The sequence below is a fragment of the Erithacus rubecula genome, assembly GCF_903797595.1.
Source record: "Erithacus rubecula genome assembly, chromosome: 8".
Classification (NCBI taxonomy): domain Eukaryota; kingdom Metazoa; phylum Chordata; class Aves; order Passeriformes; family Muscicapidae; genus Erithacus; species Erithacus rubecula.
Window position 1 is genome coordinate 23,270,734 of NC_136659.1, and position 16,605 is coordinate 23,287,338.

At 45.8% G+C, this 16,605-nt stretch overlaps 1 protein-coding gene across 1 annotated transcript in view; it reads left to right on the plus strand.

Annotated features, from left to right (window-relative positions):
* Positions 1–2,996: 2,996 nt before the first annotated feature.
* The window catches only part of MARCHF4 (membrane associated ring-CH-type finger 4), a gene marked incomplete at its 5' end in the record, with an annotated part of 88,411 nt that continues 74,802 nt past the window's right edge, over positions 2,997–16,605 (plus strand). The window contains one exon of the mRNA XM_079311631.1: positions 2,997–3,452. Within this exon, the coding sequence (XP_079167757.1) occupies positions 2,997–3,452 (456 nt within the window). The remainder of the gene's footprint in view (positions 3,453–16,605) is intronic.

The window sequence follows — 16,605 nt, forward strand, 5'->3', positions numbered from 1 at the left end:
GAGAAGTTTAAGGAAGAAATGAAATTAAATGAAATTTCAGTGGCATTGACATGACGTCAGACCCAGGCACCAAGAGGTGTGTCCCATCTCGCAGGTATTCACGGGTCCCTGAGCTGAGACATTGCATTGACATTAGCCATATTGCAAAGAATGTGTCAACAATCAGTAATACTTTTGGTCCATATCAAACACAGCACCTTTGTCAGCTGTTCCAGCTGGAATGGCAAATACCAAGTCCCAGTGGAGACCCAAGTTTCCCCTAGCATTCAGAGGCTGCATGGGACTGTATGTATGTATGGACGCACATAGCAGGATGGGGTGGGAAAGCCACTTCTGCTGATGATTGCAGTGAAAAGCTAATGGCCTCCAGCAGCTGCTACTTAAAATTTTCAAACAGGCTGAGAGAGTAAAAACTATTGGCCTTGGCATCCATTCATTACTTGCAGCAAAACTCTAATTAAGCAATAGTGTTCAGTCATATTTACCCTCCATTGGGCTACAAGGAACCCATATTTCTACTGAAATACACGCTACTGAAACAAAACAAAACATATCTATCAGCAAAAAACGCTACTCGGTTAAAATGTAATAATGATATCATAGCTATTAGACCGTGAAACAAATTAATCTGCTACGGAAAAGTTTGTTGGTGGGATATTCCTGCAGGGAACCTGTAAAACCCGCACCGCTGCCCGAGACATCGCCGCATTCGCGGCCTCTGGAAGTTCCCGTGTGTCACAGGTCCGGCGGGAAGTGGAAACCCGCCTGGAGCGGGTGCCCCTCGGCGGCGGTGCCGGTGCGGTGCCGGTTCGGTGCCGGTGCGGGGCGAGCCGGGGGCGGCGGTGCCGGTTCGGGGTTCGGCGGGTCGGTGCGGTGCCGGTGCCGGTGGCGGTGCCGGTGGCGGTGCCGGTGCGGGGCGGGCCAGGGGCGGTGGTGCCGGTGCGGTGCCGGTTCGGGGCTCGGCGGGTCGGTGCGGTGCCGGTGCGGTGCCGGTTCGGGGCTCGGCGGGTCGGTGCGGTGCCGGTGCCGGTGCCGGTGCGGGCGGGCCGGGGCAGCAGCGCCGGCGGAGCTCCGAGCCCCGCCCGGCCCGGCCCGGCCCCGCCCCGGCCGGCGGAGCTGTCCGCGCCCCGTGGTGCTGAAGCCGCAGCGCCCGCCCAGCCCCTTCCCCGCCCCTCCTCCCTTCCTCCCCGGCGTGGGCTCTCGCAGGCAGCCGGCAGCCCGGGGCATCAAAGGTTGGGAAGGGCTCCATTCCTCGCTTTGATTCTCCCCCTCTCACCCCGCCTTTTTGCTTCTTCTTTCTCTCTTTTTTTTTTTTTTTTTTTTTTTTTTTTTTTTTTTTTCCCAAGCCGGGGGAGGGAGAAGAGCGCGGCCACGTCCCACCCCTCCCTTCCTGCAAATCCCCGCTCGCACTGCAAACAATCTGCCTTCCCCATTGCATCCAAGGGAGATAGCAACAGCAACATCATCACGGCAAGCCGGATGGGAGAGCGGAGAGGAGGCTGCTGCTGAGGGAGGAAGGCACACACGCACACACCAGCTCGATGTTGCCAAAGCGGTAGGAACCGCTCGAAAAATAAGCCATGCTGCCCCATGTGTCTGGCGCATTGTGCTCCATCCGAGCCTTTTAGGAGGAAGAAGAGAATTATCTGCTCCGATTTTTTTCCCTGCCAGCGAGAGTGCGACAGACTTGCGATGGTTGAATGTCAATGCCTGTGAGAGAGAGCAACAGTCAGAGCAGGAGGAGGACAGAAGGGGAGGAAAATGAAGGTGGGGACGGTGGTGGAGAGAAAGAAGGAGCCTCGTCCAATGCATCAAAAGGAGGTCCCTGCAATTGCTGATAGAGCCCTGACCGCCTCGCCATCCACAATGGTCTGTACAAGCTGCCAATGCGTTTGATGACGTTCCTGTTTTGTGAAAGGAGGAAAGGAAACGTGACCATGTAAGATCCACGTTTCCCCGGTCAATTACATGAGAAGAATAGATCCGATTTCGACGTGGGTTTTTGGTCCAGGATGGTAACAGTTTAGGGAATAATACAGCCGCCTTCCCTCATCAATTTCGCTCTGATTTTTTTTTTTTTTTTTTTTTTTTTTTTTTTTGGTGTGGTGTTCAGGCAGCTGCTGGAATAGAGAAGGTCAGAATATATAAATATATATAAAATATATATTATATATATATTATATATATATATATAAATAAATATATTTGTCTCAGTACATCTGGGATTAAGCTCATTGAATGCTAATTATTTCTTTCCGGACTTTTAATATTTACAATTAAATCTTTTAAAGGCAACGGTAAAATCTGAAGCCACCTGGGAGTACAGTGTTGAAAACGTAGGGTGTTTTCCCACAAACAATGTGGAGGTCTTTTTTGTCAAAGAGGCAATTTTGATAATAACAACAGCTACCAATTTTGCATTTTGATAGCCAGACCAGCTGCTATTTTGTCTGGATGCACACCGGGATTCGTGTGATCGGGTTTTATTTTTTAATTGAAAAAAATATTATAAAATAGAAGAAAAAGGAAAATTACTTGAGATGCCAAATACTGTCGAGAGAACCATATTCTCCCTCCTCCCCACACCCACCGGAGACGTGGACCCTTCTTTTTTACAGGCTTAGGAGTTGCGAGAGCTGATCGGGGGCTTTCTCCCGAGACCGCCGCCTGCGCCCCTGGACCCTCGGGCGTGGGAGATTTATTTCCTCCTCCCGCTGATTTCTAAGCAAACTTGTGGAGGGGGGGAAAGGATCCCTCGGCAGCACAGAGTCGTTTTTCTTTCTGGTGTGGATTTTTTTCCCAATCGCCGTCCCCGCCGGGTTGCAGCGGGCTGCCGGGGACTTCTCCCCCTCGCCCTCCGGCCGTGCTTTTGTGCGTTCCCCGGCGGCCAGCGCAGCCCCCCCGGCACTGCGGCCGCCGCGGAGCCCCCCCGGCCGCGGGGCGCCCGGCTCCTGCCCTTTTCTTTCCCCCCGTGCCCACCTGCCAAGGAAAGGCACATGTTAATACCACCCGGCGCGGGCATTTTCTGCTACTGCTGCTGCGGGCTCCTCCGTCCGAGACAGATGTTGCGAAACCAAGGCCTCCTCAAGTGCCGCTGCCGCATGCTCTTCAATGACCTGAAGGTCTTCCTGCTGCGGAGACCCCCCGCGCCGCCGCCGCCCTCCCCGCCGCCGCCGCTCCCCATGCCCGGCGGCGCAGAGGCGGCGGCGGCCGCTCCGCCCGGGGGGCGCGGGCCCGCATGGCGGGCGGCGGGCGGCGGCGGCGGCGCGGGCAGCCCGGCCGCCGAGGAGTGGGGCAGCCCCGCCGGGGAGCCGCCCGCCTCGCTGCCCAGCAGCACCTCCTCGGATGACTTCGGCAAGGGCAAGGCCGAGGACCGCTACTCGCTGGGCAGCAGCGTCGACAGCGGCATCCGCACGCCGCTCTGCAGGATCTGCTTCCAGGGGCCCGAGCAGGTGAGCGAGCGGCCGCGGGCGGTGCGCGCCGCGCTGGGGGCTCACGGTGCTCCAGCCTAAGGGACCCTGCTGCTACAGGGGGGTCCCTGTCGCCCGGAGCAGCGCTCCAAACCCAGAGGGGCTCTGCCTTCTGGCCAGGCGTCGGGATCCACATTTCGCACCTCGGTAGTGTTTCCCAAGGGGTGTGGGTGGAGGCTCCCTCCCGTTCTGCTCCCCGGCAGCCCAGCCCCGGAGCCGTGCGGCTGTGGCGTGCCAGGGACGTGCTGACACCTCCATGGACGGAGCGCATCTCAGCCAGGGAGGCTCTTCGGTGCTTTGTGGGTACCCAGGTGCGATGATGGCAAAAGTGATGTAAAGGACGAGTTCAATGTGCTCTTTGCTTTTAAAAATACAACTTCAGTCTGTACAAAACACGTGGCAGGAGACAGCCCCACTTCAGTGTTTCCCAGGGGATGGCTAGTAGGAACTGTGCAGGTGCTCCACTGCTCCCATGCTCCCGGTTGCAAGAGAAACAGACTACAATTGTACCTGCTAAAGCTGCAGCCTTGAGATGCTCTGTGTTACAGACTGAGGTTAGGCCAGTGAAGTTTCCCTCCACCACACAGGAAAATGAAACAAATGCAACCATGCTAGAATAAAATATGTCACCCTGGAGCATTATTCTCCATATTTAATGACAATTAAAAGCAGCTCACGTATTTTCAGGCTGGCAACTTCCTTACAGTGGTGTACTCAGCAATATTTGTACCTAACATGACACGGTTTGCACACAGGTGCAAGGAAGGCTGCAGATCTTTGCCTGTGGGATGAAGCCCATATGTGCAGATAACCACTATTACTTAGGATAATTCCATTAACTGTCACAATAGGGGCTACTTGTATGAGAAAGGGTTGCAAAGTTCAACTTGACTATTTCCATTTTGGGCACAGATGCTGGCATGTAAGGTGATACATTGAAATCTTACACAAAATGGGTTTACCCCAGGTGTTCTTTCCCCTTTGTGGACCTGCATGCTCTGCTAAGGAGTTCTCATCTGAAAGTGGCCATGCTCTGGCACACATCCTGCCTTTCCCAAAGTTGCCTACATCTGTAATGCAGTGATTGTGCCTTCCCTTATGTTGGTTTGAGGATGGTGGCAGTGGGGGCTGGCAATGGGGGCTGGGCTTCCATTCTTCCTTGAGAGAAGCAGGGTCTGCCACCAGCCGATGCCAATATCCACAGCCCTGCTGGATGTGCCATACCAAGGGTTCCACAGGTCACAGCTCAGTGCTCAGTGGACTGCAGCCTTCTCTGATGGTTTATGCAGCTGGCAGATAGCCAGAAAACACTGTTTTCACCATAGGCTTTCAGATGGGACTGGAGGAAATAATTATTTTTTGGAGATACTGTACACCTTCCTCTCCTGGTTGTCTTGTCCCCATCTCTTCTAAAAGTTGGAAGCCATGCAATTCACTTCCTGGGAATTTGCATTATTTCACATTTCGAGTACTCCTCCCTGGCTTGCCATTCTGCCTGTGTACACAAGACGTAGCACCTGCAAGATTAGCTTACCTGTCAGAGCAAATAGAGCCTAAACAGAATTAAAATAGAGGTAGCTTGCTTCCTTGGAGAACATTACTGCTTGAAAATAATTGGATGCTGATTTTCACACTGAAAACCAGTGTAGGTTGCATTGTAAAAGTGAGACTATTTGCTGACCATCTGCCAGCCTACCTGAGTGAGGAGCTGAGCAGACGTGACTGGCATCTCATAAGACTTTCACCAGGATTTCTCTTTTTTGAGTCTCACAGTTCCTGACCAATACAATGAGATATTTGCAGCTGGATTCTGCTACTCGTCCTTGAGCAATACCTTATTCCACAAATAATTTTTTGTTCACTGGCATTGCTTGAGGAGTATTTGAAACCTTTTGCCCCTGCAGCAGCTGGGAAGCACAATCATTATGGAGGCCCAAACTGTGGGGTTTTAAAGCACAGCCAGATTCTGACACAGCTTCCTGGAAGTACAGTTCAGAAGAACTGAGCACTGAATTGGTGCAGCTGATGTCAAGACCTGCAGTTTGGTTTATTTGGTGCTTATGTCAATAAAACTCCAACAGGGCTAAATCCCACATTCCTTGTTCCTTTTTGTTATGGTGCTTATTACTGTTTTAGCCTTTATTTCCTATTTGTTTTATGACTCAACAGCTGACCAAAGACTTTTCATGTTTTGGACCCTCACAACTGTAAAAGTCATAGATGCACATTATTCTATACCACCCCTGCCAAGATAATAATGAAAATTTATCTGCTTTAAAACAAAATATAATTGCTAGTTCTTTACTCTGCAGATTAATAACAATGACAGATCTAAACAGTATTTTATTTACCTGTCAAAACCATCGGAATTTGCTGCAGCTGTGGGCAAATTTGCAGGGCTGCATCACAGTAACAAGAACAAAAGCCTTCATTATAATTTGACTGTTAGGCACTCTAAGCTTATTTACTCAGCTAAAATGACAGAGAGTCTCCAAAAGATGTTTTAGTCCTGTTTTGACACAAGAAAAAAATCCCAACCAAAACAACAGCCAAAAAGGTTTCTTAGTGATCTGGCTTCACAAGTAGGTTTTATTTAATATCTAATGCAAAATAAAATTGGTAGGGATTTTTGCTTTAAATATATGATTGCCCAACATGCATGACACTTTAGGCTATTGAATTGCTTATATCTTAAGCTCCTCATGTTGGTTTGTGGCTCTTATGGGTAAGCTGATTCTTTCATTTTGAAATGTGCTGAGGAGCATAGGAAGGAGGAAAGCTCATTATTGTGGAACTGTTCTGGTCCTTGTGTGCTAGTCAAGAGAAACCAGAGATGCAGGCAAGAAAAGAGTGGATCTGATGACCAGGGGATTGCAGCATCTGGGCTCGTGTTTTGAGGGCAGGAAGAGCAACTCTGCTCAGGTCTGTCAGCTGAAAAAGGCTGCTGCTTTCATTGAAAATGAGAGCTGGACATCGTTGAAGCTGAGGGACTGAACTCAGCTCTTGGCAATGGCATTTCCTTTTGGGGACTTGCTCGGCATTTTCGAAGGTTTCAATGACTGAATGTCCTGCACCATTGTGTCAGCAAATTCTGAGACCCTGGATTGAGTGGCAAAGCTTTGGGGGGGGAAGTGAGGAAGAAAAATACTGGAGTATTTTCTTCTGTTTTGGTTAATGCTTAGTGTTTCAGAATTTTGTCTGCTTTCCTGGATCTCTGACAATGTTCTGCAAGAGAAATAAACTAAGATGAGCTCCTCTCTCACAAATGTTCTATAGTATTTGGTATGGTTCCAATCTGAAAGCAAGTCATGGGGATTCGCAGGAAAAGACTTGGGTGAAAAGTCCCTTTGTGTCAGGGAACAAACTTTTCCCACATCATAAGGAGTTAGCAGTGCTGTGGAGTTTAGGATCTCAGAAGTGTGCTGTTTAGGATCTCAGTAGCTGTGCTGAAAATAAATAGAAAAGCATTCTTAAATGAAACTGAGATAGTTTGGAAAGCCATATGTTTCAAGGTTCACTTGTTATATTGTCAGTTAGAGTGTGTGCACATATTTTATTACCTGTGATTTTCAGTCTGTGTTTCTCTTTCTCTTTTTTGGGGAAAGATGCAGAAGGATGGAGATCTGAAAATTATGTAGTGGTAGTTTTGGTTGGCTGTGGAGGATCAGAGAGAACAGATTGTGGATTCTTACCTGCAGGCTGATAGCTTGGACTTAGTTCAGTATTCAGGAGAAATGCTTGGATGAAGACTATTTTTCCCATCAAATCTCCTGCTAGACTTTTGGGACACCATCTCCTTAACATGAGAACATGAAAACCTTCAAGAAAATTGAAAGGGAAGACAACTTATGGATATTAAGACATGCATTTCTATGTGATATGTAACTGGGCTGTGGAGCTCTTTGCTTTAGGACAAACAAAGAACTAAAGTTTAATGAAGGATTATAAAGCCATGTGATTATTAGGAAAGAGTTATTACAACTAATGATAGCACTTCTGAAAGTAAAATTCATGCTTTTCATCAGAAGCCAATCTAGAGATTAGGGTAAGACTGACTAGGAGCAGGGCCCTGGGGCTGGTGCCTTGCCCCACAGCTCACCAGCCTCTGTGCCTGACCAGTGAGATCCACCCCTGCAGGTGCATGTCTGGATTTCATGCTCCTGTAAGGTCATGTCTTCAGTGTGTAGGCACCTGCCATGTTGAGGACTTCTCTAGAATTAAAGTGACCTCAAATTACTCATCCTGGAATAACACAAATTCTTGGGGGCCCTGTGTAGGACCAGGGAATGATCAGTACCCTTGAACAACTGGCCATCAGCACGTGTTACTTGAAATAGCTAGTGAGAATCTCAACCCCTTCCTGGTACAGACATGAAAAAAGCATCATCATGAAGAAAGCATCATCAGCTCCCTGCATGGCAGGGCCTGCAGAGAAGGCATGAGCTGAAGTCAGGAAAAACTGCTACTATACAGACTGGTCTCTCAGCAGCACAGAGGAGTGAAGGAGGTGTCTGGGATGCCTGATTTCTGATTTGAGAAAAATGAAGTACTAGAGTGAGACAAGGAGGAAAAGAGAAAGTCTGTGTCAGAATTCAGGGCACAAGTATGATAATGAATGAATGTAAGAAGAAACAACTGTGCAAGCAGGATGACAAGCATGTCCAAAGCCCAGGAAACTTGGAAATATAGATGCTGGTACTTCACAGGGTCTGTCCAAACTGGCTAGACCATCAGGACACTGTTTTCAAACACACTGAATCACATGACAATGCAGGCTTCCCATCCATGTCGTTTTCATAGGTGTGTTCCCACAGGATTCATTTCCTTGGTGTTAGAAGGAGAATCATTCATTAGAAGACAGCCAGTCCTGCTAAAACTGAAGAATAAGAGATGCTGGAAGGCAGTCATTTGGATTTCAATCTGTATATTGTAATTTATGGTAGGAAGGAAGAGAGGATGCTTCCTGTGGCATTCAGTCCATCTCTCTGTCTTCCCATCTTTGTATCTTAACACCTCTGGAGCTGCCTCTCCTGTTTCACCTGTCCAGTGCAGGCAGAACGTTCTTGGCTTTGGCAAAAGCTTTGCTTGAACCTTCAACTGAATGGAGCCCAGGATGTCATCTATTTTAGATTTTGTTGCTGTTGCCACAGAGTTGATTGGCAAAGCTCCCATTAACTTCAGCAGCCAAAGTGTGGGCATCCAGTAGCAGGGACCTGACCCCTGTATTTCAATAATGTTGTGCACACAGCAGGGCTTCTATAAATAATAGTGAAAGCCACTAATCCCATTGACTTTTAATTGCTCCGGAAGACAAGGTTTTCACCTTTTGTGCCTGCTGAAATTCTGATGCCTGACCCATTTATTTCAGTGCCACTAGCTAGCCTGAGCAGCAGTTTTTCTTTTCTTTCACTTTTCCCTGTATAAAAGGCTTCATGAAGGAACTTGTCTATGTTTGTGTCACTGTTTCTTAAATATACATTTCAGGCCATGATTAACAGTGGCTGATGTCAGTTAGTGACAGAACAAGCAATGCAAAAGCATGTAGCTCCATTGTTTGCATCTGTAGAGTCACTGTTATTTCCACAAAGGCAACACTTGCCTCTGGAAGAGCTCTGTTCGTACAAAACTGAATTGCATTCAGTTTGTCTTTCATGCAAAAATTCATTCCCAGCAAGGGTCTCCTGTGTGCAGCCTTTTGCTCACATTTGTGTTTTTCCTTTCAAGGCTGGCCCAGCCCAGAAGTCAGAAATGGTTGTGCCACAAATCTGTGATATTGTGTGTCCTATGTGCCTGCTGTACATCTCCATTCCTCCTAGGTTTGCAGTAAGATAATAAGATGTACTGTAATTGTTAGTGGTCCATATCTGTGACCATCCCATCTTTTTGTTATCTAGTTGGCAAAGGAATAAAGCCATGTGTCAGCTGTTACAGGTTATTGTCATCAGCCCTCCTCTAAACCTACTGGCTAATGTCAGCCACATCTGGCAGAGAGTGCAGATCTGAAAGGCATTAAATTCCTGTATGCTCCATGAAAACTAGCTGGATGAAGAAGAGGAAAGCTAGAAATGTCCTGCTGAGGGAGAGATTATGGCATTGTCTGTGCTAGACACTGTAGAGTCTGTGGAGGACAGAGCTTTGGATGGAACAGCAGCTGTAACAGGAGTGTGTATCCCATTAGACCAAAAAAGAAGAACCCCAACATGATATGGTTTCCATGGGAAACCAGACTTACAGAATAGCTTAACTTTTTATCTTTCTCCTTTCCCTTTGTTAATTAGAATTTCTTACCTAAAATGAATTGCTTGATGCTGAAGACTTTATTCTCTTCCCCCATCTTTTCACAATCTACCTTTTATTCTTTTCTGATTTATCACTGCTTACAGTAGAATAGATTACACTGTTGGCAGTGGAGAGTGATGAGTGATGAGTTACTTTCTTCTGGTGAAGAAAGTAACAGCAGGACCTGGAAACCTACGTAGATAATAAATGGACTGTCCCCATGCTCCTCTGTGAATAGTAATAAGGCAAAATCATGGTGGGCAGATTGCTTCCAGTGACAAGGCCCCTACACTGAAATTCTCACACATCTTCTGTCATGTCATTTCTTGTTCTTTACACTCTTTAAACTCTCCTCTTCCTTCTTTTCTTCTTGGCCAAAGCCAATTGACACCTCAGAGCTTGGTCTCACCCATCCTATCTGGCTCCATCTGCACAGGTTCTCCTATGGACTGTGTACCATTGAATCCAAACCTCCTGTCTGTGCAGCTTGGAACACTGCTACCATCACTCCCAACAGTCACACAAGCTTAACTTGCTTCCCTGGGTGGGGAGTGAGGGATAGGATGGTACAGAATGGGAGAATGATACAAAAAAAAAGAAGGGTTTGCATATAATTATTTCCTGCATCTCATACTTTGTGTTTGTCATAGGAGCCAGGCTGTGCTTGGGCAAAACTGTGTAAACCCCATGGAGGATGGAGTACTTCTATCTTGAAGGGATCCTTGAGAAAGTTTTGTCTCCTCTGTAGAATAATTTTGTAGGAAATGTCCATTTTGGTTGAAGAACTGGACTGTCAGACATACTTTTTTCCATGCAGTCACAGACATATGCAAAACAACAGGAGAGAGAAAATAAACTTGATATTCAACCAGTCTGGAGGTCAAGGACTGCTGCAGTCTTTGTGGTTTCTTTAGCCAGAAGAAGGTTACCAAGGACTGCTTGATTTGATAGTGTGTTTATGTTTAAGGTAAGGCCTTGAGATCACCTTTCCCATGCAGAAAGTACATGCCATTGGCCAAGAGGTCAGTGCCAGAGGCCCCTCTAAGGTTTGCACTAAGCATTTGGAGGTGTTTGCCCTCACCATTTGCAGACAACCCTGTGGCTGCAGCCTCTGTCACGTCATTCCCTGGGATTGCCATTGTAACCTCTGCTACTGTGTGGGTTTAGCTTCTGTTTATTAATGTGTGCCCCAAGCATGGGGCAGTGCCCAGTTCTCAAGAGATCTACCAGTCAAAAATCCTGACAGAGGCTGATCTAACCAGTTCTTAAGCATGGGCATAGTTGGAGAACCTAACTTTGCTGCTTATTTCTTCTTGCCCTTTCCATTTTTTTTCCCCAAGAAGTAACTAACTGAGGGTATTTTCCAGTAGTTGGATGTAAATACAATGTAAATGTGAAAATTCATCCTTTCAGGATTTTACAAATTTAAGTGACAACTGAAGCCATAACCCTCCTTCATCTTCTCTAGGCCAAACAATCCTGATTTTGCCTTTGCTTTTATGATGTGTTTTCTAGACTACTAATTATCCTTGGTGTTACCCTTACCAAATGGTCCATATTTTGCTATAAATGCACTGGAAGCAATTATCCAGCTGAATCCTTCTCAGTGCTGAGCAGGCAGAAAGGTTTTGAATCCTGTTTAACAGGTAGCAGAAGTCATCCATTCCAGGCTAATGTTCACCCTCTTTATTTATTCATTTATTTAGGGAGCACAGATGATTATTGATTGTTACTCAGCTCGTGATCTCCATGTCCTTCAGAGCTGCTTCTTGGCCAGTCCTCCACCCTGGCTCTGTGCAGTTGGCATTACTGCACTGGTGGGGGAGCTGCATTTGGCCTTGCTGAATTGCATCCATTTTTCCCTGGTGGCAGCCTGCAGATGCAGTAAGCATTAACTCTGTTGACTCTTCAGATCATTAATGACTTGAGCTCTTCTGCCTTGCCTCCTGAGGAGAGCTGGAAGGAAAAGGCTGGAGGAGCAGTTGTGCTTTTCTTTAGGGATCCCCTGACTGTCATAGGTAAAACTTATGGTCTGACTGGTCCTGTCACTGCCCACTTACAGCCATGTGGAGGAAGAGCAAATGGATCCTCATTACTTCAGTTCAGGTGTCTGCTCTCTGCCCCTCTCAGCAAGGCTGAATATGATTTTCCTGACAGATTCAGGCCTCCAGCCAGTCCTGCCTGAAATGTTGTCCACACCACCCACTTCTCTCCTGCTTCTTCAATCACTTTTTAGATGGGATGGCTCACATTTCTTCCTAGCACTGTCTTGTGCTACAATTGTCACTTGGGGGATTAACCCTACACCCAGCTGAAGCTTATTTTCTCTCATATCCTAGCTATGTACTCGTGTTGTGTTCATTTGCTTTCTCTAGGGTTGCACAGACACTTGCTCAGATCCTCATTTTTAGCTTTCATTACTGTGATCCCTTCCTCTCCAGTTTTCCAGCACAGGCATTGTCCTGCTTCAGTGGAGTCAAAACCAAGAAGCTCACTTCTTTGACTGGTATCTTGATGAAAGAAGTGGTTTTCCAAGAACTTCCATGTGCATCCCCACACCCTTCAGTGTTCCCTGTCCTTACCCAGATTGATCCTGTGTAGTTCTTTACTCCAGTTCTGTGTTTGGGAGAGCTAAAAAAAGCCATGTGGAAGGACCTGTTGAAGACATAGCACGCAGCATCAGCCTGCAGGAATCCTGCTGGCACTTCACCCACATCACATCAGCACCTACCCTGGCAATTTCCTGCAGGTGCTGAACTGAAGCTCAGTGGATGGTGTGCACTTCCTGCAAGTACAGGGCCATGGGCTAAACCTGCCCCTCCAAACACCCCCGTGCTTTTAGTTTTATCAGGTCTTCTTCTCTCCCTGATGTCTTGCATGACCTTCCACTGTCTGATGAATTAAGCACTTCCCTTTCCTTTTTCTCCTTGTTAAGCACACTAGAACCTGTCAGGGCTTAAGGTGCCAGAGAAGTAGAAGAATATTATTATCCCATTCCAAGTGATATTAAAAGAACATTAAGAGAGATCAGATGAGCATTCAATAAAAGTAGGCAATGATAAAATACTGTATCAGAGAGAAACAGCAGTTAAGTAATGAAAGAGTGGGTTTCCACAAGAGGCAGAAGGAGAGTTATGGGTGCTTCTGGCCTCCTGACCATTCTTTATTTTAATACTATGGTAACCTTTACAGGATGTCAATATATCAAGCATTGCACCAAGAAGTGAAGCAAAGGCTTTTCTTGCCCTACAGAGTTCACATTTTAGGACATAAAACCCCAACATTTCCTTAACATTGAAAAGGCAGGCATTCTTACAAGATTTAAGGCCAGAGGGAGTTACTAGGTTAGCCTAGTCTGAACCTCTCTGTAATAGCAGTGAAATAAGTTCCCTCAATGAAATTCCTGCTTGAAGCTTAATAGCTGTGCAAGGACTAGAGAATATCCCTTCTTGATTTTTAGATCTCCAACAATGGGAAATTTTTGCAGTGCCCAAGGAGAAAATCTGGGGATACAGAGAACTGAAACTGTCTTTGCATATCAACTTTTGTCTTTTCTGTCACAGGAAGAACTGTGTACTGTGTGCATCCTTAGAAACCAGCTTCAAAAACCCTTGGGCTAGATGGCAGAGAAGATTTCCCTCATGGAAAAAGTTCTGTGTTTGAAGACAATTTTATTCCACATCAGATTAAAAGCAAGAAACTTTCAGTCTGGAAAAACACACATGGGATTCAGCTAGTTAGGAAAAAAACAGTTCATAGCCTCCTCTGACATATGAGAGCAGAAGTGCTGTCACCTACATTTAACCCACATCTGGAAAATTTTTTTCTTAGACAGAATGGATACATCATTTCTAAGCAAAACATTTTCAGAGCCCCCATAGCCTGAAGTGAGGACTCCTTCATAAAGTCCAGCCTGCTAAACTGTCATGACCTGGGGCAGCTGTCATTGTTATTCCCTTTCCCACTCCTTATGGTTTATTTCTTGCCCTTATCACAGACCTGTGAAACCTGAGGGAAGGTTCTTGGCCTTCCCATCCTGCAGCTATTAATGAGATTTCCTCTCATCTTTTTCTTGGTATGCCAGACAGGAGCTTCATCTCTTTGAAGATGTGCTCAGGCATTCAGTGCAAATGTCAGGTGATGGTGACAATTCTGAGTTATAACTCAGGTCAAAAGAAAATCACACAACCTCAGAATATTTTAGGATTTTAAGGAACCTCAGGAAATAATCTTTTTCAACTTCTACTCAAGCAGATCTGTCCAAATCAGATCTCCAGATCTCCAGAGCTGGATAACTCCAAGGACAGTTATTCCACTCATGTCTGCATTACAGCAGATCAAATATTTTGCCTCCCTTGTGGTAAAATGGGGGCAGGAGGGTGGTATTTGTGATTTATAACAATAATTTCTTGTGTTTCAAATTGTATCTATTTCCTTTTGTAACCATACACCTTGGAGAAGAGTCTGACTTTCTTGCTGTACCATGAGGTGGCTGAAGACAGCAGCAAGATCTCCCCTTAGCTTTTGCAGTGATTGTAGGAGGAGCTGTGCAAAAAAAAAAAAGGATTAAATGTCTGCTCTAACTCCCTAGTGTGGGTTTGGAGAAGAGCTGAGATTTGTGTAATGGTAGTCAGATAAGCACCAAGGGAAAATACCTGCCCATCTATAGCTTGAAGAATGAGAACAAACATTGCTAATAATAGCAAAAGCTCAGTTATTTCTCTGTGTCATAGTCAGGACACTTCTTGATCCAATAATCACTAAACCTCAAGGAGGTGATTCTGGTTGAAATCTGAGTCTCATAGAAATATTGGTTGTAGAAAACCTTGATTGAGCAAGAACTGTTTTTGTTTAAATTGAACAGAAGGATGAGCAAAAAGAGATCTGTAACTAAGGTTTTCAACTTTACAGAAGCAGATTTTTAAAAATTAGGAATGTCCAAAAATATGCAATATAGCAGAAATTTATTACACGTTGTCTTATTACTACCAAAACTGCCATTAGTCTCTTTATAACAAACAAAAGCATTCTGTTACAATTGCTGCTTTCTGGAGTCAGAGTAATTCTCCCTTCTACAGGCCATTTTTGATTTCTGACTTCAATTTATTTGCCTGGAAAGCTGTTCAAAACCTGTCCCAAGATATGTTTTAATACAAAGGAAAAATATTCTCTTTCTTACTTGCTTCCCTAAGCATCAGTACTTACCCATGTCAGTTCTATTTATAAGTTCACGAGATACACTCAGTGACATTTAAACTTCTCTGCCAGACCCAGCCATCTTTAATAAATAAAAGCTGCAGAACTCTCAAGCTCTTAAGAATTGCCTGAAAATGTGTGGCCAAGTGGGCCATAATCCCCACACTGGGTTGTGATGCCATGGAGAGGAACTGTCATAAGAGAGCCATCCCTATTAGACATCAAAAAAGCCACTTTATTACCAGGTACAATTCAGGGGGAACACAGACACTGTTTGGCTCCATTGCCCTGAGAACTTCTGGTTCTGCTGTTGTCTTTGATTTTAATTCACTTTACAAAAAGGCAAAAAAAAGATCCATCTGCCAGCAGAAGCAGAACTAGCAAGTTTGAAGTCAATACCAGAATATTTCAGAAAACTGTACATTTAGGAAATGTAGGGAACTGTATAGTAAAAGTTCTAGACACTTCTCCACTGACCCCAGCCCAGGATCTGTTGTTTCATTTGGCTTCTTTAAAGGGTGATCACACACTGCCAAATGGTGGCTGCCCTTCAGGCAGCACAGAAAGGGAGGATGTTGATGCAGCCCTGCCCAGGACTGCTTGAAAACCTGAAGAAACACCTTTGGTAGATGGCTGATGGCAGCAGCTCTTCCTTAAGTCTGCAGAACTCTATGTGTCACTCCATCACTGCACAAAACTCATCTGGAGGAAGAGCCAGGTGATCAGGGCAAGGATTGTAGTGAAGCAATCATGAATGGCAGGGAGAATATCAGAAATAATTCTGTGCCACTTAATAAGAGAAGGAACTTTGATCAGAGGCATCCAAAGTGCATCTGTCAGTAGGAAAGCAAACTAAGCTGCAGGGACTCTTCAGAAGTTCTTATTGCTCTAGTAAGCCAAAGGGGATGCAGAGGCTGCTACAGGCTTATGGATTTCCGTGGAGCACTCCAAGAAGCTCCACATCAGAGATTATTTGCAAATGCAAGGCACACAAATGTGTGTGTGTGTGTGTGTGTGTGTGTGTGTGTGTGTGTAACTGAGCTGCTCTGCCTGTGTTTAGGAGGATCAGAAGTGTACAGGGTAAATGTTGTGATCTCTGAAGGTGGCAGGAGGTTTTCTACCATAGCGTGGCTCTGCTTTCTGTTTGTGTTGGATCCAGATATTTTTCCCTGTAATGGATGTGAGAAGGCCTCTGAGATTGGGTTTCTGTGATGAAACAGAAGATGGAGGGGGATGACCTTGGGACAGATGAAAGATGGAAAACACATGCTCTGCTTCTCTTATCAGCACAAGGTTCTGTTGCATCTGATGGAGCCTCATTCATTCATTCATTCATTCGTTCATTCATTCACTCATTCATTCACTCCTGCAATCCCACTGCCACCAAAAAAGCCTAATGACATTCATCAGCTCCTTGCTTCTTTGCATTCCAGTTCTGCATTGCCCTATTTTTGTGTTTCCTTCCTTAGAATTTATAACTTCATCCCTCCCCAGGTGGTGTCTGTCCAACAGGCAGTGTAACTCTGTCTTTTCCTACCAGATAATCTTTTGCCCCTGAGCGCTGTGACTGAAGCAGCAATACCAGCCCTCCTAAACTACAGGGGAGATTTTCACCTTCTATAACTACATCCTGAATATTCCTAGTTTTTCAGCATGCTCT